The 23,525-nt window shown below is 45.7% G+C and overlaps 1 protein-coding gene and 1 pseudogene across 1 annotated transcript in view; one reads left to right on the top strand and one right to left on the bottom strand.

Annotated features, from left to right (window-relative positions):
• The window catches only part of LOC142190458 (oocyte zinc finger protein XlCOF7.1-like), a 383,441-nt gene extending 359,976 nt beyond the window's left edge, over positions 1–23,465 (top strand). The window contains exon 3 of the mRNA XM_075262294.1: positions 22,790–23,465. Within this exon, the coding sequence (XP_075118395.1) occupies positions 22,790–23,323 (534 nt within the window). The 3' untranslated portion in view covers positions 23,324–23,465. The remainder of the gene's footprint in view (positions 1–22,789) is intronic.
• Positions 1–23,525, bottom strand: part of LOC142191103 (uncharacterized) — a 602,426-nt pseudogene that overhangs the window by 15,405 nt on the left and 563,496 nt on the right.

The raw sequence follows: 23,525 nt of genomic DNA, 5'->3' as shown, positions 1-23,525 counted from the left end.
TTTGCATATTCTAAATCTTACAAGTGATTTTCCAGATTTACAAGGAAATTTCTCAAAATAATTTTTTAGGGATCACTTCAGTTCTGAAGGAGATTGTGAAGGCCTATATATTAGAAACCCCCCCATAAATCACCATAATTTTAAAACTGCACCTTAAATAATTCAAAACAGCATTTGGAAAATTTGTTAACCCTTTAAGCATTTGACAGGAATTAAAACAATATGGGGGCGAAGTTTAGACATTTCCTTTTCAACCAATAATACATTATTATTATTATTATGATTTATATAGCACCATTAATTCCATGGCACTGTACACTATTATATTAATTCCACGGTGTTGTACATTATTATATTAATTCCATGGTGCTGGACATTATCATATTAATTACATGGTGCAGTACATTCTTATATTAATTCCATGGTGTTGTACATTAATTATTATATTAATCCCATGGTGCTGTACATTATTATATTAATTCCATGGTGCTCTGTACGTTAGTATATTAATCCCATGGTGCTGTACATTATTTTATTAATCCCATGGTGTTGTACATTAATTATTATATTAATTCCATGGTACTGTACATTATTATATTAATTCCATGGTGCTCTGTACGTTATTATATTAATTCCATGGTGTTGTACATTATTATATTAATCCCATGGTGTTATACATTATTATATTAATCCCATGGTGTTGTACATTATTATATTAATACCGTGGTGTTATACATTATTATATTAATCCCATGGTGCTGTACATTATTATATTAATCCCATGGTGTTGTACATTATTATATTAATTCCATGGTGTTGTACATTATTATATTAATTCCATGGTGCTGTACATTATTATATTAATCCCATGGTGTTATACATTATTATTAGAGAGTAGCTATTACCCGCGACTTCGTCTGCGGTGATTTGAGAATTGGGCGGACACAGATGTGTGAAACTGTGAGAGTACTTTAAAAATGTGGCTGGGATAGCAAATGTGATATTTTAGATTGTGTATGTAGCAATACAGACAATTTGTTGTTATTTTGAGAGAAAGTTTTATTTATGGATGTGGCTATTTATAGTTACTAGAGATGAGCAAACACCGTTCGATCGAATACATATTCGATCGAATATCAGGCCGTTCGAGGTATTCGATTACAATTGAATACCACGAGGCAAACGCAGTAAAAATTCGTATCCCCTCCCACCTTCCCTGGTGCGTTTTTTGCACCAATAACTGCGCAGGGGAGGTGGGACAGGAACTACGACAACAGAGGCAGTTAAAAAAAATTAAAAAACCCATTGGCTGCCGAAATCAGGTGACCTCCAATTTAGATGAATGGTGGATTTAACATTCGATTAATTTGGGAGTGTGAACTATGTGACTGTGAGACAGGGACAGATCTACAGGCAGGGTTAGCTAGGGATTACCTTTATTTAGGCGGGAATGTTACTCACCCAGCTCTTTGGGGCTCTATCTGGTCGGGATCCCTGTCAGCTTGTGATATGCGCGAGTTGACTTTTTCCCATAGGAATGCATTGACCAGCGTTGATTGGCCAGTGTACAGCATTCGGCCAATCAACGTTGGTTCTGCCTGAGGAGGCGGAGTCTAAAATCGGTCCACAGCAGTTTCCCTTCTGGTCCGATTTTAGACTCCGCCAACAGAGTGTAGAGAAGTAGCAGAGCTGAGTATGCACTGAGCTCTGTTACACCAGAGATGTGTGTGACAGGAGGAGTAGCTGGAGGGATGGTTGGCAGTAGTGCATAGCTGTGTGTGTGACAGGAGGAGTAGCTGGAGGGATGGTTGGAAGTAGTACTGAACTGTGTGTGTGACAGGAGGAGTAGTTGGAGGGATTGTTGGGTGCAGCAGAGCTGAGCTCTGTTTCATCTCCGGTGTCCGGAGTAGCCAAGCTGAGCGCATGGCTAGCTCTGCTTCATCTCGCCATAGGAATGCATTGACCAGCGTTGGTTGGCCAGTGTACAGCATTCGGCCAATCAACACTATTTCTGCTGGAGGAGGCGGAGTCTAAAATCAGACCAGAATGGAAACTGCTGTGGACCGATTTTAGACTCCGCCTCCTCAGGCAGAACCAATCCACTCCAATCCATGCTGATTATAGTGTAAATATAACCATTGTGAGAAGATGACAGGCAGAGTTCTGGAATCTCGTTATATCTCCCCCAGGTTTGTAACTTATATGTGGTCCAGTGCAGGTCTTGAGTAGGCCTCAGCCCAGGTGTAGGTGCTAGGCTCATTACTGGGCCAGAAAAAGGCTGCAGATCCATGGAGTGAGAGGAGGCGGCTGAGTCTGAGCTGTAACCCTGAGTGCGGTGAGACAATATTGTGCTTGTGTTGTTCATGTGGCTGGTAGTAAGACACATGTATAGTTAGGTTATCATTTCTATTTAGTTAGTCACTCAAGAGGAGTGTTATCGAAACTCAAACTGGGTTCGAAATTCTGATTGTCAAGCGGTGCCAAATTATTTGTAATCCATATATATATCGTGAGCTCAGAGGGAGAACCAGCCTGACACATGCAGTCGGTGTTAAAGGGGACCCTTCATGTCCTCTGGGCACATGCAGTGTAATCCACTGCTAGAAAGCCGACAGAGCGCTGAATTCGGCTTTCCCGTTCTGTGCCCCGCTGAGGAGCTATCGATGCCATTACCGTAGCTCTTCCGTGTCAGAAGGGTGTTTCTGATAGTCAGGAAAGCCCTTCTTCACAGTAGCGTCTATTGTGTTGTACTGTGAGAAGGGGAGCATTCCTTACCACCGAGGGATGATGCAGAGCAGTGAGGAACGCCCCCCCAGTCCTCGTCTATGGATGAGTACTATCAGGAGTCGGAGGGGCATTCTTCATTGCTCAGCATCATGACTGGGTGGTAAGGAACGCTCCCCCTAAATTCAGCGCATTGTCGGCTTTCGAGCGACATGTTACACCGCATGTGCCCAGAGGACATGAAAGGTCCTCTTTAGCCACTTCCGGACCACCCATAGACTATTTATGTCCGGACAGTGGTTGCCTTGTTCTGACAGGACGTGCTGGGACAGATCATACAGCTGCTGGTACTGGGAGCCGGCTGTAACTTCAGCCAGAGCTCCCAGAGAGAAGGCAGGGAAGGTTTATTACCTTCCCTGCCTTCTTGATCGCTGTGTATACAGTGCTGAATGAGCACTGTAGGATTATACTTGTAGCCACCCATAGGTCTTGTACTTTGGTTCCTTTTTGATCTGTAGTTACACACACTTTTCTCTGTATTGTTTGGATAATCATTATCCTAGGAGCCGTCATACTTACTGGGTTGCCTATATATTGGTCATCTACGATTGGATTATATGGATTCATGCTCATGTACTTTATTTTTGATTCTGTGTGTCAGTCTCCTTTGTCTTTTTTGGCGATTCCATCTGCCCTGCTGTAGAAATGTATATTTTATTGGTATTGTGATATCTACACTGTGTCTGGCAAATGGTAGGCTCCCCTGACGAAGGCCATGTATATGGGTGAAACGCGCGTCAGGCCTTTCTGACAGTGTAGGTATGTGCTAGGTTTTATATGGAGGATATTACTGATGTAGTGGTGTTTCTTATTTACTCTATTATGATTGTGATGGCATAGCATACACACTTTTGTGTTATAGACTTACCGGTAATTATTTACACCACTCCATACTCTGTTTTACAGTCCTATGAAAAAGTTTGGGCACCCCTATTAATCTTAATCATTTTTTGTTCTAAATATTTTGGTGTTTGCAACAGCCATTTCAGTTTGATATATCTAATAACTGATGGACACAGTAATATTTCAGGATTGAAATGAGGTTTATTGTACTAACAGAAAATGTGCAATATGCATTAAACCAAAATTTGACCGGTGCAAAAGTATGGGCACCCTTATCATTTTATTGATTTGAATTCCCCTAACTACTTTTTACTGACTTACTGAAGCACAAAATTGGTTTTGTAACCTCAGTGAGCTTTGAACTTCATAGCCAGATGTATCCAATCATAAGAAAAGGTATTTAAGGTGGCCAATTGCAAGTTGATCTCCTATTTGAATCTCCTCTGAAGAGTGGCATCATGGGCTACTCAAAACAACTCTCAAATGATCTGAAAACAAAGATTGTTCAACATAGTTGTTCAGGGGAAGGATACAAAAAGTTGTCTCAGAGATTTAACCTGTCAGTTTCCACTGTGAGGAACATAGTAAGGAAATGGAAGACTACAGGGACAGTTCTTGTTAAGCCCAGAAGTGGCAGGCCAAGAAAAATATCAGAAAGGCAGAGAAGAAGAATGGTGAGAACAGTCAAGGACAATCCACAGACCACCTCCAAAGAGCTGCAGCATCATCTTGCTGCAGATGGTGTCACTGTGCATCGGTCAACTATACAGCGCACTTTGCACAAATAGAAGCTGTATGGGAGAGTGATGAGAAAGAAGCCGTTTCTGCACGTACGCCACAAATAGAGTTGCCTGAGGTATGAAAAAGCACATTTGGACAAGGCAGCTTCATTTTGGAAACAAAAATTGAGTTGTTTGGTTATAAAAAAAAGGCGTTATGCATGGCGTCCAAAAAGAAACAGCATTCCAAGAAAAACACTTGCTACCCACTGTAAAATTTGGTGGAGGTTCCATCATGCTTTGGGGCTGTGTGGCCAATGCCGGCATCGGGAATCTTGTTAAAGTTGAGAGTCGCATGGATTCCACTCAGTATCAGCAGATTCTTGAGAATAATGTTCAAGAATCAGTGACGAAGTTGAAGTTACGCCGGGGATGGATATTTCAGCAAGACAATGATCCAAAACACCGCTCCAAATCCTCAGGCATTCATGCAGAGGAACAATTACAATGTTCTGGAATGGCCATCCCAGTCCCCAGACCTGAATATCATTGAACATCTGTGGGATGATTTGAAGCGGGCTGTCCATGCTCGGCGACCATCTAACTTAACTGAACTTGAATTGTTTGTCCAAAATACCTTTATCCAGGATCCAGGAACTGATTAAAAGCTACAGGAAGCGACTAGAGGCTGTTATCTTTGCAAAAGGAGGATCTACTAAATATTAATGTCACTTTTCTGTTGAGGTGCCCATACTTTTGCACCGGTCAAATTTTGGTTTAATGCATATTGCACATTTTCTGTTAGTACAATAAACCTCATTTCAATCCTGAAATATTACTGTGTCCATCAGTTATTAGATATATCAAACTGAAATGGCTGTTATAAACACCAAAATATTTAGAACTAAAAATGATTAAGATTAATAGGGGTGCCCAAACTTTTTCATAGGACTGTATATGGTATTAACATTGTTTTGGTATACTAATATATTGATTCATTCCCCCGTATGTATTGTGAATCCAATTTTTCTATCTGTTATATGTCTTTTTGTATATTTTTAGTGGATATTAATAAAATTCATTATATTTTATTATAATTCTATGTGTGGTAGTTTCTTTGGATATTTGATACATGTTTTGCAAGCTTACACGTAACTGACTGATGCTAAATCCTGCAGCCACCTATCATCTGTTCTCCAGGTCACACATGGCTATTTCCGAGTGGCTTGTTTGTGCCATCATTGGGAATAATGCTCTTGGTAAACATATTCTCTTACCACTGGCCATCAGGACTTTTTCATCCTTTTTCCATTTCCTTGTGGTTTCCAAATCTTCTTCTCTTCTGGGCCATTTTGGTCCTGCAGCGGTTTTAGAACCTTAAAAGAGAGTTTTGGTCCAGTATGGTGACCACCTGTATTGAGGCATGTTCCCCAAGCTTCTCTGCAGCTAGTTTGGTAGTAGCGTCTACCCATTCGTTACCTATACTCTCCTTTTCTATCAGCCTTGGTGTGCACCTTGACTTTCACTATACACACCTTTTTGGGTAGCAGCAGAATCTCCATCAGCTCCTGAGCAGCCTGGAAATCCTTCTAGTCTAAATATTAAAGGTATAGAAACCTGTTGCTCACCAGATCGGACCATAGTCCTGCTGTACCAAACACTTACCCTCAGGCATTGTACACTGTTTCAGTGAGCGTTTTTAGTTCAGCTTCATGAACTGAGACTTGTGGTGTTCCGTAACGGTTCTGCTTGTGTTTGGTTTACCCTTGTTTTCCCTCGTATTCAGTGACCATGGCATATCTAGTGTAGAATCTGCCATCCTTCCCAAATCAAGAACCAAACCAAACAAAAGAACTCAAAATCAGGGTTAACAATAGGGACATCATTTACATAACCAAATCCAACAGTTTCTTGTGGCATACAATCATGTTCTACATTGTCAGCAGAAAATACTTGTGTATACATATTGTGGAGGGAGTAGGCTTAGAAGCAGCAGTGGATCCAGACAGTCAGAGACAGACACAAAAAGTCAGGTACAAACAGGTTTTACCCTGTACATTTATTTTGCAAAAACTGGCAGAAAAGCCTTAACTTCAGGCAAAAAACAATAACAGAAATCCTGCTCGTCTGAGCTGCTAACTAAACAAAGAAACCCTAACTGTATATGTGGCTTGCTTCAGCCACCCAGTCAACACATGAGGCAAAAAGAAAGGCAGAAGTTCAGTCTGGTCTCTCACCAGTTGTCAGGGTTTAGGACAGAACCCGGCTCCTCCTCTCTACCCCAGGAACTGCTCAGGACTGAGGTCTTGACAATTTTTTATGGCCTTTAGCGAGGCCTAGCTCCCACCTGTGCCTGAAGGCTCCTTCCAGTTGTAGGATATGAAGTAGTTAACAGCTGAAGTTTTGTTACAGCCCTGTGTTGACCTCATTCACCATACATAAGTGAGGAATCTGGGGAATATATAGCAACCTTCCAAAACTTTACCTGTCACCTTCTCATATACCCATCCCCCTTTTTTCAAGGTGCCACCATACAGTGCGTCTTGGACAGAGCATCTGCAACCTACCGGATCAGTGTTTTAATTAAATATGACATTTTTGAGAAACCATCTATTGACTTGGGCATTTCTCTCTTTGGCCTGAGACATCCATGTGAGAGGGAAGTGGTCGGTAACCAACCAAAAATGTTGGCCCAGCAAGTAATACCGTAGAGACTCCAGAGCCCATTTGATGGTCAAACACTCCCTTTCCACAATACGGTAGTTCTTTTCTGCAGCAGTGAGTTTTCTACTCAAGTATGGGACAGGATGTTCCTCACCATCAATTACTTGTGAAAGGACTGCGCCTAACCCTACATCAGAGGCGTCAGTCTGTACCACAAACTTTTGCATAGTCGGGAGTGATCAAGACTGGTTGTTTACAGAGAACCAATTTTAGCTCCTTGGAATGCCCTCTCAGCCTCTTCACTCCATTTGATGAGACTAGAGTTTCCTCCCTTGGTAAGGTCGGTCAAGGGAGTTGTAATAGAGGCAAAATTGGGTATACACCTCCGATAGTACTCCACAATTCCCTGGAAAGCCCTCACTTATGGGACGGGGCCAACTCTGAATAGCCTCTACTTTTTTTACCTGGGATTTTATTAGAGAACTACCTGGCTGTTCCCAACCTTTCGATCAGCTCATCTACTCTTGGCATTGGGTAGGCATCAAACTTGGACATTTCATTTAACTTGCAAAAATCATTACAAAACCTGATTGTATTGTTAGGTTTGGGAATCAGGACAATGGGATTTGACTTCGCACTTTTAGACTCTTCAATTACCCCAAGGACTAACATATTGTTGACCTTTTTGGTTATGGCCTGTCTGTGAGCTTCAGGTATTCGCTATGGCTTCAGGTTGACTCGTACCTGCGGCTCCATGACAATGTCCTGCTCTATGAGATTGGTACGCCCACAGTATTTCTCTGTGCCAATTCTTTTGTTTCTTGCCCTTGTACTGAAGATAAGATCTCACCTATTTGTACCACAGGCAAGTTTTTACCAAGTGCACCCCCTGCTTTTACTGCAACCTCTCTAGGGGTACATATAGTAGACAAGGATTCTCTGTCTTTCCAGGGTTTTACCAAGTTCCCATGATATATCTGTTTCTCCTGCCCAGCTGGTAAACCTTATACCGTATATACTCGAGTATAAGCCGACCCGAATATAAGCCGACCCGAATATAAGCCGAGGCCCCTAATTTTACCACAAAAAACTGGGAAAACTACTGGAAAATTTCAAAAATTAAAATGGTCGAAGTTTTTGGGTGCAGTAGATGCTGGGTGCAGGGAAAGGGGAGGGGGTGTTTTGGTTGTCTGTATGCCCCTTCCCTGAGCTTGAGGACTGTTTTTTTCTTCCCCCACTTGGAATTCAGTCTGGCTGAATATAGGGTATCTGCAGTGCTCCTATTAATCCCTTCCCGACAGAACAGGAGCACTGCAGATACCCTATATTCAGTAGACTGGGCACTTTCAGACACAGGGATGCCTAATGTGTATGTGTTTCACAGTCATTTTCTACTTTTGTGTGTATTCTAGGGAAAGGAGGGATTAAGAACTTTTTTTGCACTATTTTATGGGAGATTCTATACATTGATATTGTGGCTGGTCATAGACTCCCCACCCACCCTCCTAAAAAAAAATAAAAAATAAAAAAAAATTTTTTTTTTGCTGCCTCAAGTATAAGTCGAGGGAGGATTTTTCAGCACAAAAACTGGCCTGAAAAATTCGGCTTATACACGAGTATATACGGTACTTTACATCACCCACTTTTTCAATTATTTCATACAGGCCTTGCCACTTGGCTAAAAATTTACTCTCTACTGTGAGCACAAGCACTAACACCCGATCACTTGGGGTAAAGGTTCTGAGCTGAGCCTTCCTGTTATAAATGTGGCCTCAACTGGGCTTTCTCCATATGCTCTATTACAATTGGCATTACTGCGGTAATTTGGGTAATGTTCTCAGTAACTCTACGGTAAGGAATTTGTTCCTCTTCCCAAGTTTCCTTAGCAATATCTAAGAGATCCACGGTGGGATTGTCCATGTTACCACAGGATATAGACCAGCTCTCGGAAGATGTGGGGGTGGTTGGGGAGCTCCATATGCCGCATACAATTCTCTCCAATCACGGTTTTGTTTACCGCAGTTTTGGCAGGTTCAACCCCAAAAGTTTATATGTAAGCTGTGCGGAGTAAATTGGGTACACCAAATCCCATTCTATTTTCCCACTAGCTCTTATGACACGGAGGGGGAAGAGGGGCATTCTGGAGGATCAGCGCTGCTGTATTCTCTCTCATAAGCTCTAAATTTGGGGAGTCCCCTGAAAACGCTCGCACCGCTTACACATTTCCTTCTAGTCGCAGCCACTTATGTCCTAATGATTTGGCGACTTTTAGGGGTTTTGTCTTCACATTGTACAAGGTAGATTTTTATTTTTATTTTCTGGCAATGTGGCCATATGAGGGCTTGGTGTTTGCGGTATTAGATATACTTTTCAATGTCACCATTTTGGGGTGCCTGTAACTTATTGATTTCATTTTATTAACTCTTTCTGGGTGGGATTTAAAAGGAAACATCAATTCTGGCATTGTTTTTTAGCATTTATTTTTTCCGTGCAGCGTACAGCATAAGTAACACGTTACCTTTATTCTGCAGGTCAGTACGGTTACGGCGATACCTCATTTATATGATTTTTTAATGCGTTGCTCTTTGTGCAGAATAAAATTCAATTTAGGGAAAATAATCAAATATTTTTGCATCGCCACCTTCTGAAAGGCATAACGTTTTTATTTTTCGCTAGACAGAGCTGGTTGAGGGCTTATTTTTTGCGGGAAGACCTCTGCTTTTTATTGGCACCATTTTGGTTTTCATCTGACCATTTGATTACTTTTTATTGAACATTTTGTAAGGGAAAGGTGGTGAATAATCACTATTTTGTGCGGTTTTCTACGTTTTTTTTCTACGCCGTTCGGGTTAAATAATGTTTTCATTTTATTGTTCAGGTTATTACGGACGCGGTGATACCAAATATGTAATTTTTTTTCTCTTTTTCTTTATTTTACATAGTAAAACATTTTATATGGGGACAAAGGGATTTTTGGGGCTTTATTTATTTCTAATTTATTTTAAACTTATTTAAACTTTTTTATTTTAACTTTTTTCTAACTTTATTTTTCTGTCCCCATGGAGGATTGAAGCAGTGATCGGCTGATCACTGCTTCTCTAAATATATGCTGCAATACACGTGTTACACGTGTATTGCAGAGTATAGGAAGCTGTCAGACTGTGTAGACCCACAGGCTGACAGCTTCCTTTTGGGCAGGATCAACCAGGTACAAGGAGGGGGTAAGTGATGGGGCAGACCCGGGGTGACTGATCAGACCCCGGCTGCCCCCTTACGAACACTGGCACCCCTCGGTTCTGCAGCAGGCTCGTCCTTGCACCCCCCTGGTTCTGCAGCAGGCTCATCCTTGCTAGTCGGGAGAGCTGGCAGCTTGCTGTTACGAGGGAGCTGGCTTTTTTGTCATAGCAATGAATTGACCAGCGTTGATTGGCCAGTGTACAACATTCGGCCAATCAATGCTGGTTCTGCCAGAGGCTCTTCTGTGAGGAGGCGGAGTCTAAGATCGGTCCACAATGGAGACTGCTGTGGTCCGATCTTAGACTCCGCCTCCTCACAGACGAGCCTCCAGCAGAGCCAGCTTACTTTTTATCAGCGCAACTGCAAGCGCTGTGCAGTTAAAGCACACGGACCCCATAGACTATAAAGGGGGCCATGCGCTTTAACTGCACAGCGCTCTTCCTAAACACTCTCCTCCTGCTACTCGTGGATTTGGTGACTCTCCTTTAGTCGAATAGTGGTTTCTAGAGATGAGCGAGTACTGTTCGGATCAGCCGATCCGAACAGCACGCACGCATTGAAATGAATGGACGTAGCCGGCACGCGGGGGGTTAAGCGGCCGGCCGGCGTCAAAGCGGAAGTACCAGGTGCATCCATTCATTTCAATGCGTGCGTGCTGTTCGGATCGGCTGATCCGAACAGTACTCGCTCATCTCTAGTGGTTTCCCCTGAAATGAGCATTTTTTTCTCATAGACTATAATGGGATTCCATATTCGATCAAGTAGTTGAATATTGAGGCTCTACTTGAAACGAATATCGAATCTCGAATATGTCATTGTTCGCTCATCTCTACTAATCACATATATATATATATATATATATATATATATATATATATATATATATATATATATATATATATATAAAATGTCCCCCCTATAGACTCCCCTCTGGCTGCTTCTGTACTGAGGGGAATAGATTGGGGGTTTCTGAGGCAGCTCCTGTAATCTCTCCATTCTAGTCACCTCAGTACTGAACAGTCTACATTGGAGTTGGTTCTAGCAGGTCCTCCCTCTCCAGCAACTCCAATCTGGAGCAATCACTAGTGAGGAGACTGGATCCGAGTTATAGGAAGGAGCAGCTCCATTCTAGTCACAACCCTCCCCCCTCTTGCTGTCTCTTCCCTCCATCTTACGCTAGGTTCACACCTGCGTTCTACTTTACATTCTGCATGCCAGAAGACGGAAAGCACAGACCGGGTCCGGCCGTGAGCGCCGGTGAGCGTTTTATGCTCTCCGCCGCGAAACCGGATTTTTTTAATCCGGACACTGAGTACTGCATGTCCGACTCTGTGTCTGGATTATAAAACCCGGTTTCGCGGCGGAGAGCGCAAAACGCTCACCGCTGCTCATGGCAGGACAGCTTTCTCACCCATTCAAATGAATGGGTTAGAGACTCCTGCAGGTTTCCGTATCCTTCTCTGTTTTATGCAGGAAACGGAAACCTGCAGAACGGAGAGGGCAACGCAGATGTGAACGAGCCCTTACCCTTCTGGTCTCCTTTCTCTGCAGCTTCCTCTTCCTGAGTAAGGGTGCATTCACACTACGTAACGCCAGCGTGTATCACAGCCATACACGCCGGCGTTACAGCAGGGCTGCCGAACACTTCCTGGTATGCCCTGAACCGTATAGGGAAAGGGCTCTGGACTTGCTGGCTGGGTTTAGGAGTTGCTTGTAAATATTTTGAAAAAGGTGACGAATGAATGAAAGGTAGAGGAGGGGTTGTTTTAAGGGTCTATTTAAGAAAGGGGCACGTAGGTGGGTGCTAACCTTCTGCTTAGCCTAGGCTGGTGAGAGGAACAGGACCTGCTATGGCGGACACTCTGGAGAAGCTGATCCTGGATCGTGTGGCTAGTCGGGGCAATGGCTGGCTCCTGGATATGCTCCGAAGAAGCGATGGCCCTGTGGATGTAGCTGCTCCCTCTCGGGTGGATGGCAGGCCGCAGCGGGTGTCTCGCCCGCCGTCTCGCCTAAGCCCCAGCCCGCCGGCGCGCGGGGGGGCTCGTGGTCCCTGCCTGGGTGGTTCGGCGGTTCGTGGTAGGCCCCCTGTTAAGTATAGTGCCAGCGTGCCAGGTGAGCGACGGGGTCGGGGTGTACAGCGTGGTGCCGGCTCCGGTGCTGCGGGGGGAGGGGCGGCGGCCTTACCTGTTCTCCCGCATGTTTCCCAGATGGCGTCCACCTCGGGCCGGCGCGCGGCCCCTGGTGCTTCAGTTCCCGGGTCGGAAGCGGTGGGCGGGACTTCTCCCCTCTTGTTTGATGACGCGCCCGTCGCGTCCCCCTTGCCGCCGGCTCTCTCTGCTGTGGGAGCCGGCGAAGAAGTCCCGACGTCGGCTCCAGCCCCGCCCCTAGTTACGGGGGCGGGGCTTCCCGTCACTATGGCCGGCAGCGTGGACGGAGCTGCGCTTGCCGGCGTTCTCCCTGCAGCTGCTGCTCCAGCATCGTGTCCCCCAGGTGAGCAGCAGGCTGTGTGCCCGGGTAGCATGGCGGTTCTTGGGGCTGGCTTTAATATGCCCGCCCCTGAAGTGGGCGTCCCCTTGGGCGGAGCTGACCCCGCCCCGGTCCCGCCCCTTTCTTTGCCATTTGGGGGGGGGGTTTGGGGGTCCGCCATTGATTTTCCTTCTGCGTTTCCAGCTGATCTGGCAAGCACGGCCATAGTTGTGGGTGGCCCGGGGGGGGTTTCGGGTGGCCGCGACGGGTCCCGCGGGCGGCGGTGGGGGCAGGAACGGGCTAACAGGGGTCCTTCCGTGCCGTCCACCGGGAGGCGCTCTTCCACTTTTGTAAACTCTCCTTCTTCTTCATCAGAGGATGGGCGCTACCGCCGCCATAGCGGGCGTCATCGGGAGGTGTCCAGAAGTTCGCGTGATCGCAGGAGCCGTGACAGCCGAAGAAGCCGGAGACGTACCCCGCGCAGCCGTTCGTCTTCGCGGTCAAGACACCACAGGATTCAGAGGGACCGGAGACTGTCTGGCGGGTCGCGTGCCCCTTCATCCATTGGCCGTAGTCGTCGTGGAACCTCGCCACCCGTCTCGGAGCGGAGGGCCCCTTCGACGTCTTTGGCTCCTCGTCCGGAGGCGCTGCCTCCGCCTGCAGCCGCTGCCGCGGCCGAACCCCTTCAGGTCCCCGCTGGGACGAAAGTCGGTGAGTACGCCTGCCTTCCGGCGTGGGCACCTCTCCACACATCTTCACACTCAAGTTCAGGGGAGTTTACTTCCGTTCTTAGAAAATTGCTTGAGGTAGCTGAAGGAAGAACCCAGGATTCTTCAAGGTCCACAGCCTCACCCGGGGGGGCGACCCCCTCGCCGGCCGGGGACCTTGCTGCTAGCTGTTTAGTTAGGGATTCCATGTACTGCGGGGTAGCTCCGCTGGGAACCCATGTTCCCACGGAGGTTAGGGAGAAGATTGTGCGCGGGGAGTTCATAGATATTTGGTCCCTGCTTTCAGCGGAACAGCTGACTGTGGATAAGGAGCGTTCCTTTGAGAGGGGCGCTGAGCGCAAATCGAAAGTGGCCAAGTCCTTCGGCAATTGGCTGCAGGCCTTCGCCACTTTTGCGCATATTATCTGCCAATCGTGTCCGGCTAAGGGCCCGGAGCTCTTTGTCTATATGGAAACTATTTTCAATGCTTACAAGTTGCACGGGGGCTCGGCTTGGTGGAGGTACGACGAAGAATTTCGTCGCCGCCTGGCTCTTGACCCCTCCGTCGGTTGGGCCACTAAGGCCGCCGACGTATGGATACAGTTGATTTTGGCTCAGCGCCCTTCTCTTCCTCGCCCCTTTCAGGCCAGCGCTGCTGGGTCGGGTGGCCAACCCGGCTCAGCGGCCCAGAAGCCTAGCGGTGCCTGCTGGCTTTATAATGAGGGGCACTGCCGATTCCATGCTACGTGTCGATTTCGACACGAGTGTTCCATATGTGGGGGAACGCACTCCGCCTTGTGTTGCTTCCGCCGCAACCGGTCGGGAGGCAAGCTGGGTGCGTCCGGCGCAACTGAGAACGCCGGTGAGCGGGCAGGTGCTGGGACAGTGGCTCGCACTGTACCCCAGGAGGCAGAAGGCAAGCCTTCTGCTTGATGGCTTCCTTTACGGTTTCTACATCCCCCACGAGCCCTCCTCTGTTTTGGTCCTCTCTCAGAATCTGAAGTCGGTAAGGGAGAATGAGGATATGGCTTGGGAGAAGGTACTTAAGGAGGTGGTGTTGGGTCGCATGGCTGGCCCATTTTCAGAGCCCCCGTTGTCAAATTTGCGGGTTTCCCCCTTGGGTCTTGTGCCCAAGAAGGAGGCCGGCAAATTCCGGCTCATCCACCACCTTTCTTACCCTCCCGGGTCATCCGTCAATGATGGTATTTCAAAGGAGGATGCGGCTGTGTCGTACACCTCCTTTGATCGTGCCGTCCTCCTAGTCCGTAGCGCGGGTACAGGTGCACTGTTAGCTAAGTCTGATATAGAGTCTGCTTTTCGCTTGTTGCCTGTGCACCCGGATTGTTTTCATCTTCTGGGTTGTATGGTAAAGGAGCAGTATTTTGTAGACATGTGCCTGCCCATGGGATGTTCCATCTCTTGTTATTATTTCGAGCTCTTCAGCTCCTTTCTGGAGTGGCGTTTGCGATTTGAGACGGGCATCCCATCGGCACTGCACTATTTGGATGACTTTCTTTTTGTCGGTCCTAGTGGTACCCACGTTTGTGCATACCTGCTCTTTACCTTCCAATTGCTGATGAAACAGCTGGGGGTTCCCCTCTCCCAGGAGAAGACAGAGGGCCCGACGACTCGTCTGTCTTTCTTGGGTATCGAAATTGACTCTATTGATATGGTTTTTAGGCTCCCTCCTGAGAAGCTTAGTCATTTGGTTTCCCTGGTTGATGAGTTTGTCGCGGCCAAAAAGGTTACACTTCATCAGATGCAGAGCCTCTTGGGTTTGTTGAATTTCGCTTGCAGGGTGTTGCCAATGGGCCACGCCTTCTGTCGCCGGTTATCGCTGGCCACAAAGGGTGTTCAGAAGGCTCATCATTTCATACGCGTCACTCACTCCCTTAAGGAGGATTTGCGTGTATGGAAGGTTTTCCTATCTAGTTTTAATGGCAGGGCCGTCTGTCAACAGGAAGAGGTCTGCAATGCTGAGTTGTCGCTGTTCACTGACGCGGCCGGGGGTGATGGGTTCGCAGCCATTTTTGCCGATGACTGGGTCAGGGGATCTTGGCCGAGGCATTGGTTTGATTCCGGTTTAGTCAGAAATATGGCCCTCTTGGAGCTATTCCCGATCGTGGCTGCGATCGAGCTATGGGGTAATAGGATGGCTAACAGTAGGATCTGTTTCTGGTGTGACAACATCGCGGTAGTGCAGGTTATTAACAGTCAATCTTCTTCCTCTCCTCCGGTTCTGGCGTTGCTGAGACGCTTAGTTCTGATGTGCTTAGTCCATAACATTTGGTTTCGGGCGCGCCATGTACCTGGGGTGGAGAACAAGATTGCTGATGCCCTTTCTCGCTCAAATTTTCAGGTGTTCCACTCCCTTCATCCGTCCGCGCACACGGTGGGCTGGAGCTGCCCGGATATATTGTGGAGCCTGGCCGAGAGCAACTGTTAGAATTGATTCGGGCATCAGTGTCTGCTGCTACGTGGAAGAGTCATTCTGCTGCATGGGTCCTCTGGTTGTCTACGTCGGGCGGTTTGGTACCCGCAGACAAAGACGAATTATTAGCTGTTTCCTTAGATTTTCTGGCGGCTATGCGCCGACAGGGTTTCTCTTATAGCATGGTAGTCAAATGGTTAGCCGGGGTGGCTTTCATGCTGAAGTTATTCGGGAGGGTGGACATAACGAAACATTTTGCCGTCAGTCAGGTTCTGAAAGGTTGGAAGAAGGAGAAGGGTGGGGGTGATCGTAGACGTCCAGTTTCAGTTAGTTTGTTGGGGCGCTTATTGGGGGTTTTGGTTATCGTTTGTGGGGATGATTATGAGGTGTTACTCTTCAGGGCTGCTTTTTCCTTAGCTTTCTTTGCGGCCCTGCGTATCGGGGAACTTGTTAGTCCAAGCAAATCTAAGCCGGGGGGTTTGTCGGCGGGCGACGTAGTTGTCTCCGATTCTGACGTTAAACTGTGTGTGTGTTGATCCAAAACCGATTGTTATGGTAGGGGTTTTTGGATTACGGTTGGTAGATCCGGTACTTCGCCTTGCCCTGTTGTCCTTTTGCAGGAGTATGTGGCCAGGCGCCCGCAGGCCCCGGCCTTTTTGGTGCACGAGGCGGGTTCCCCCCTTACCCGTTTCCAGTTTTCTTCTGTTTTCAAAGCCTGTTTAGTGGAGTTGGGTCTGGAGCCTCGGGATTTCGGGACCCATTCTTTTCGGATTGGTGCAGCTACCACCGCAGATGCTTGCGGTCTGGGTGAGGAAGCTGTGAAACGTCTGGGTCGTTGGAAGTCCGACTGCTACAGATCCTACATAAGGCCAGACCTGATGACTCCCTGATGTCCGGCGTCCGTTGGGCATTTTGGGTATGCTGATTCGGCCTTGATTAACTGTTTTGTTGCTCTTCACCGTTTGTATCTCACGTTTGGTTTTTCTGTCTTTCCAGATATCCGTCCTACGGTCTGGTTGATTGGTCACTCTTACCTGTACTGGGCCGAACAGAGAGCTGGGACTCGTCCTGGTGGCGTTACCTTTGGTTTCCCCGATGTTGATTTTTTCTGGCATGGTTTCCGAGGACTTCGCTGGCGTCAGGTACTTCCGGAGATTGTTTCGGCTAGCAGGTCTACTAGTGGTCCAGCGGTGGTGTTGATTCATGCCGGAGGTAATGACATCGGTCAGGTTAAGCTGGCGGAACTCATTACAATGATCAAACAGGACTTGAGACGAGTCTATGACTTCTTTGATTCCGTAGTCTTAGTGTGGTCTGAGGTTGTTCCCCGTAAAGCGTGGAGGGGTGCTAGGGACCTTGCCGCCCTGGAGCGGGCCAGGAAGGTCCTTAATATACGAGTGTCAAAATTTGTGCGCTCCATTGGAGGACTGTCAATACGGCATTTGGATCTTGATGGTGATAATGGTGGTCTTTTGCAGCGTGATGGGGTACACTTGAATCCTATTGGTAACGATATATTCTTGTGGGGCCTGCGTGATGGTGTTGAGAGGGCATTAGTGCTTTTGCGTGGGGGGGCCAGCAGCCAGGTGTAGGGGGTACACTGTCTGCTGGGTGGCGGGTTACCATGCCCAGGAAGCTGACAGAAAGTACTACATGCCTGCTGATAGAGCAGGGCATTCAGGTTAAAGTGATCCGGATTTGAAGATTGGGCATGGTTGGTCTAATTTTGGCTTATTTTGATTTACAATGTTTACTAAATAAATAAAGCTGTGGCCTTCCCACATATACCACGTACTTGATGGTTTTAGTGTGTTTCTTTAAAAGGGTTAATATTCTAGTCACCTAATTTCTACGGGGTATATATATATACATGCGTCCAGCAAGTCCATTCATTTCTATGGGAGCCGGCATGCGAGCACTCCCCATAGAAATGAATGGGCTGCTTCTTTCACTGCGAGCAGTCTGTACGGCAAGCTCTGCTCATGCCGAGCCGTATACGCCGGCACTTCCCATTCACTTCAATGGGACTGCTCGCAGTGAAAGAAGCAGCCCATTCACTTCTATGGGGAGCGCTCGCATGCCGGCTCCCATAGAAATGAATGGAGCTGCTTTATACGCCGCTTATTCTGAACGTGTTTTACGTTCAGAATAAGCTTCAGTATACGTAGTGTGAATGCCCCCTAACTCAGCACTGTCCTGAATAGCTCCGCCCACACCAGAGTCTGATCACATGGTCACGACGTCATCAGAGGTCCTTTAGATCACTAGGATTAAGCGTCTACCGAGGAGGTAAGTGCTCGCTCTCAGCCCTTCTCATACATTCAGTGGCCCCCACACACTATAATACTATGTATATGTAGTGTACAGAGGAGCGGGGGCTTTACTATAATACTATGTATATGTAGTGTACAGGGGGAGCGGGGGCTTTACTATAATACTATGTATATGTAGTGTACAGAGGAGCGGGGGCTTTACTATAATACTATGTATATGTAGTGTACAGAGGAGCGGGGGCTTTACTATAATACTATGTATATGTAGTGTACAGGGGGAGCGGGGGCTTTACTATAATACTATGTATATGTAGTGTACAGAGGAGCGGGGGCTTTACTATAATACTATGTATATGTAGTGTACAGAGGAGCGGGGGCTTTACTATAATACTATGTATATGTAGTGTACAGAGGAGCGGGGGCTTTACTATAATACTATGTATATGTAGTGTACAGAGGAGCGGGGGCCTTACTATAATACTATGTATATGTAGTGTACAGAGGAGCCGGGGCTTTACTATAATACTATGTATATGTAGTGTACAGAGGAGCGGGAGCTTTACTATAATACTATGTATATGTAGTGTACAGAGGAGCGGGGGCTTTACTATAATACTATGTATATGTAGTGTACAGAGGAGAGAGAGCTTTACTATAATACTATGTATATGTAGTGTACAGAGGAGCGGGAGCTTTACTATAATACTATGTATATGTAGTGTACAGAGGAGCGGGGGCTTTACTATAATACTATGTATATGTAGTGTACAGAGGAGCGGGGGCTTTACTATAATACTATGTATATGTAGTGTACAGGGGGAGCGGGGGCTTTACTATAATACTATGTATATGTAGTGTACAGAGGAGTGGGGGCTTTACTATAATACTATGTATATGTAGTGTACAGAGGAGCGGGGGCTTTACTATAATACTATGTATATGTAGTGTACAGAGGAGCGGGGGCTTTACTATAATACTATGTATATGTAGTGTACAGAGGAGCGGGAGCTTTACTATAATACTATGTATATGTAGTGTACAGAGGAGCGGGGGCTTTACTATAATACTATATATATGTAGTGTACAGAGGAGCGGAGGCTTTACTATAATACTATGTATATGTAGTGTACAGGGGGAGCGGGGGCTTTACTATAATACTATGTATATGTAGTGTACAGAGGAGTGGGGGCTTTACTGTAATACTATGTATATGTAGTGTACAGAGGAGCAGGGGCTTTACTATAATACTATGTATATGTAGTGTACAGAGGAGTGGGGGCTTTACTATAATACTATGTATATGTAGTGTACAGAGGAGCGGGGGCTTTACTATAATACTATGTATATGTAGTGTACAGAGGAGCGGGGGCTTTACTATAATACTATGTATATGTAGTGTACAGAGGAGCGGGGGCTTTACTATAATACTATGTATATGTAGTGTACAGAGGAGCGGGAGCTTTACTATAATACTATGTATATGTAGTGTACAGAGGAGCGGGGGCTTTACTATAATACTATGTATATGTAGTGTACAGAGGAGCGGGAGCTTTACTATAATACTATGTATATGTAGTGTACAGAGGAGCGGGGGCTTTACTATAATACTATGTATATGTAGTGTACAGAGGAGCGGGGGCCTTACTATAATACTATGTATATGTAGTGTACAGAGGAGCCGGGGCTTTACTATAATACTATGTATATGTAGTGTACAGAGGAGCGGGAGCTTTACTATAATACTATGTATATGTAGTGTACAGAGGAGCGGGGGCTTTACTATAATACTATGTATATGTAGTGTACAGAGGAGAGAGAGATTTACTATAATACTATGTATATGTAGTGTACAGAGGAGCGGGAGCTTTACTATAATACTATGTATATGTAGTGTACAGAGGAGCGGGGGCTTTACTATAATACTATGTATATGTAGTGTACAGAGGAGCGGGGGCTTTACTATAATACTATGTATATGTAGTGTACAGGGGGAGCGGGGGCTTTACTATAATACTATGTATATGTAGTGTACAGAGGAGTGGGGGCTTTACTATAATACTATGTATATGTAGTGTACAGAGGAGCGGGGGCTTTACTATAATACTATGTATATGTAGTGTACAGAGGAGCGGGGGCTTTACTATAATACTATGTATATGTAGTGTACAGAGGAGCGGGAGCTTTACTATAATACTATGTATATGTAGTGTACAGAGGAGCGGGGGCTTTACTATAATACTATGTATATGTAGTGTACAGAGGAGCAGGGGCTTTACTATAATACTATGTATATGTAGTGTACAGAGGAGTGGGGGCTTTACTATAATACTATGTATATGTAGTGTACAGAGGAGCGGGGGCTTTACTATAATACTATGTATATGTAGTGTACAGAGGAGCGGGGGCTTTACTATAATACTATGTATATGTAGTGTACAGAGGAGCGGGGGCTTTACTATAATACTATGTATATGTAGTGTACAGAGGAGCGGGAGCTTTACTATAATACTATGTATATGTAGTGTACAGAGGAGCGGGGGCTTTACTATAATACTATGTATATGTAGTGTACAGAGGAGCGGGAGCTTTACTATAATACTATGTATATGTAGTGTACAGAGGAGCGGGAGCTTTACTATAATACTATGTATATGTAGTGTACAGAGGAGCGGGGGCTTTACTATAATACTATATATATGTAGTGTACAGAGGAGCGGAGGCTTTACTATAATACTATGTATATGTAGTGTACAGGGGGAGCGGGGGCTTTACTATAATACTATGTATATGTAGTGTACAGAGGAGTGGGGGCTTTACTGTAATACTATGTATATGTAGTGTACAGAGGAGCAGGGGCTTTACTATAATACTATGTATATGTAGTGTACAGAGGAGTGGGGGCTTTACTATAATACTATGTATATGTAGTGTACAGAGGAGCGGGGGCTTTACTATAATACTATGTATATGTAGTGTACAGAGGAGCGGGGGCTTTACTATAATACTATGTATATGTAGTGTACAGAGGAGCGGGGGCTTTACTATAATACTATGTATATGTAGTGTACAGAGGAGCGGGAGCTTTACTATAATACTATGTATATGTAGTGTACAGAGGAGCGGGAGCTTTACTATAATACTATGTATATGTAGTGTACAGAGGAGCGGGAGCTTTACTATAATACTATGTATATGTAGTGTACAGAGGAGCGGGAGCTTTACTATAATACTATGTATATGTAGTGTACAGATGGAACAGATCCTTTAGCCCACTAGAAATTAGATTTAGCGCTTCCTTGTATTGTACAATCCAGAATAGCTCCGCCCACACAAGATTCTGATCACATGCTCATGATGTCATAAGAGCAATTAACCCACTAGGATTTAGCATTTACGCTGCAGTTTCCTCTATTATCTGGTCATGTGATTCTGTGACTTCTCCCACACATCATCACAGGTCCTGTAAGCTCACAACTTTTGTACAGAAAGAGGTAAATGCTCACTCAGTCCTTCTCAAATATTGTCACCCTCCTTATGGCCCCCGCACACTATAATGACCTCCTTGTGGCCCCCGCACACTATAATGACCTCCATGTGGCCCCCGCACACTATAATGACCTCCTTGTGGCCCCCGCACACTATAATGACCTCCTTGTGGCCCTGTTGGAGGTTACAATAGACTTGAGACTGAGAAGGAGATTCACCTTCCAGCAATGATCCTAAACCTCCAGCCCGAGCTCCAGTGAATGGTTTCGATCACAGAATATTCTGCTCTTAGAACGGCCCAGTCACAGTCCATGCTTCTACTTGTCCTCTGGCTACTTGTCGCTGTGGCACTGGCAGAGGAGTCTGAGTGTCTCTAAGTATGAACACATCCCAAAATGGCCCTGTCCTCAACTAAAACCTTATGTCATGTCATTGCTGCGAGGCTATCAGGAGATGTGAGAACCCCAGCCCACGTCTCAGACAGGTGTCTCCTCAGTATTTTCTCTCCGCAGTTCATGTTACAAGGGACATTTTAGTAGTTCAGTATTTAGTATCTGTTTTGTTATAAGATGAACTATTTCAAATATTCGGTTTTACTTCAGCTCATAACAAATCAGTTTTCTTGTCTCTACTTTGAACCTGTTGTCACATCAGTGGCGCGTGATTCTCCACGGTTTCCATGTTGGTTATTCCTAATGGCGCCATTTCTCCACTCACAATACACTTTCACCAAAGCAGCGCATGAACAGTTCACATCCTGCGCTGTTGGAGAAATACTGTCACCCTTGGCCCGACAGCCAATAATCATTCCTTGTGGTGGTGATAATAATGGGACTCAACTCTTCTATTTATTCCATGGGATTCCGTGTAGTGATTACATCATCTCATCTTCTCTCCATTCAGGTTCCTACAATATAGAATCCTCTCAGTATCTTCTATATAAGAGAATATTCCTGATTGATCCATCAAGGATGGAAAGAGACAGGAACAAGATGGCGGAAAGTCTATTAAATCTCACCCTAGAGATCATCTACCAGCTTACTGGAGAGGTGAGAGATTCTGATGATGTCATCATTACATCATTCTTATCTATAGTAATAACAGATGATATGACTGGAGAGGTGATGGACTCTGGACATGTATGTAGTGAGATTTATTAATGTGTCTCCCCATATCAAGGATTACACAGTAGTGAAGAAGACCTCTAGTGGGCGCTGTCAGGCTCCTGTGTATGAAGGATATGGAGGAAGCCTGAGCCCAATCCCGGGGCCTCCACCTCATCCCCTGATACAGGAGGAGATCAATGGACAGAAGATCCTAGAAGTCACCAACAAGATGCTGGAGCTGCTGACTGGAGAGGTGACACTGCTGGGAATGCTGGGACATTATACAGTAACTGGAGGGGTCGGGGTGATGACTGTATCATTGTGTTGTCAGGTTCCTATAAGGTGTCAGGATGTCGCTGTCTATTTCTCCATGGAGGAGTGGGAGTATTTAGAAGGACACAAGGATCTGTACAAGGAGGTGATGATGGAGGACCACCAGCCCCTCACATCAGCAGGTAATAGACATGACTATATACACATGGACTTCCATTATTTGTATGTACAGAATGAATTCAGTCCCTGTCTGTGTTTCCTACAGGTAGATCCAGTAAGAGGACAACACCGGAGAGATGTCCCAGTCCTCTTCTTCCACAGGATGATCAGGTAGATGGAGATATTCCCTATGATGTGTAGACGGGCTGTGAAGTCCTTGTGGTCAGTCTTGTTGTATCCAGCAGTATTATATGGTTATATACATGGGCGGTGTCATTGAGCCGCCATCTAATATGTTTCTCCGGCTTCTCACAGACCTGCAGCTACTGTCAGTACATCTTTCATCTTCATGCGGATTAATGATCTAGAACATTCTC

Source organism: Leptodactylus fuscus, chromosome 1, assembly GCF_031893055.1.
Source record: "Leptodactylus fuscus isolate aLepFus1 chromosome 1, aLepFus1.hap2, whole genome shotgun sequence".
NCBI lineage: Eukaryota > Metazoa > Chordata > Amphibia > Anura > Leptodactylidae > Leptodactylus > Leptodactylus fuscus.
This window is presented reverse-complemented; position numbering and strand designations above follow the sequence as displayed.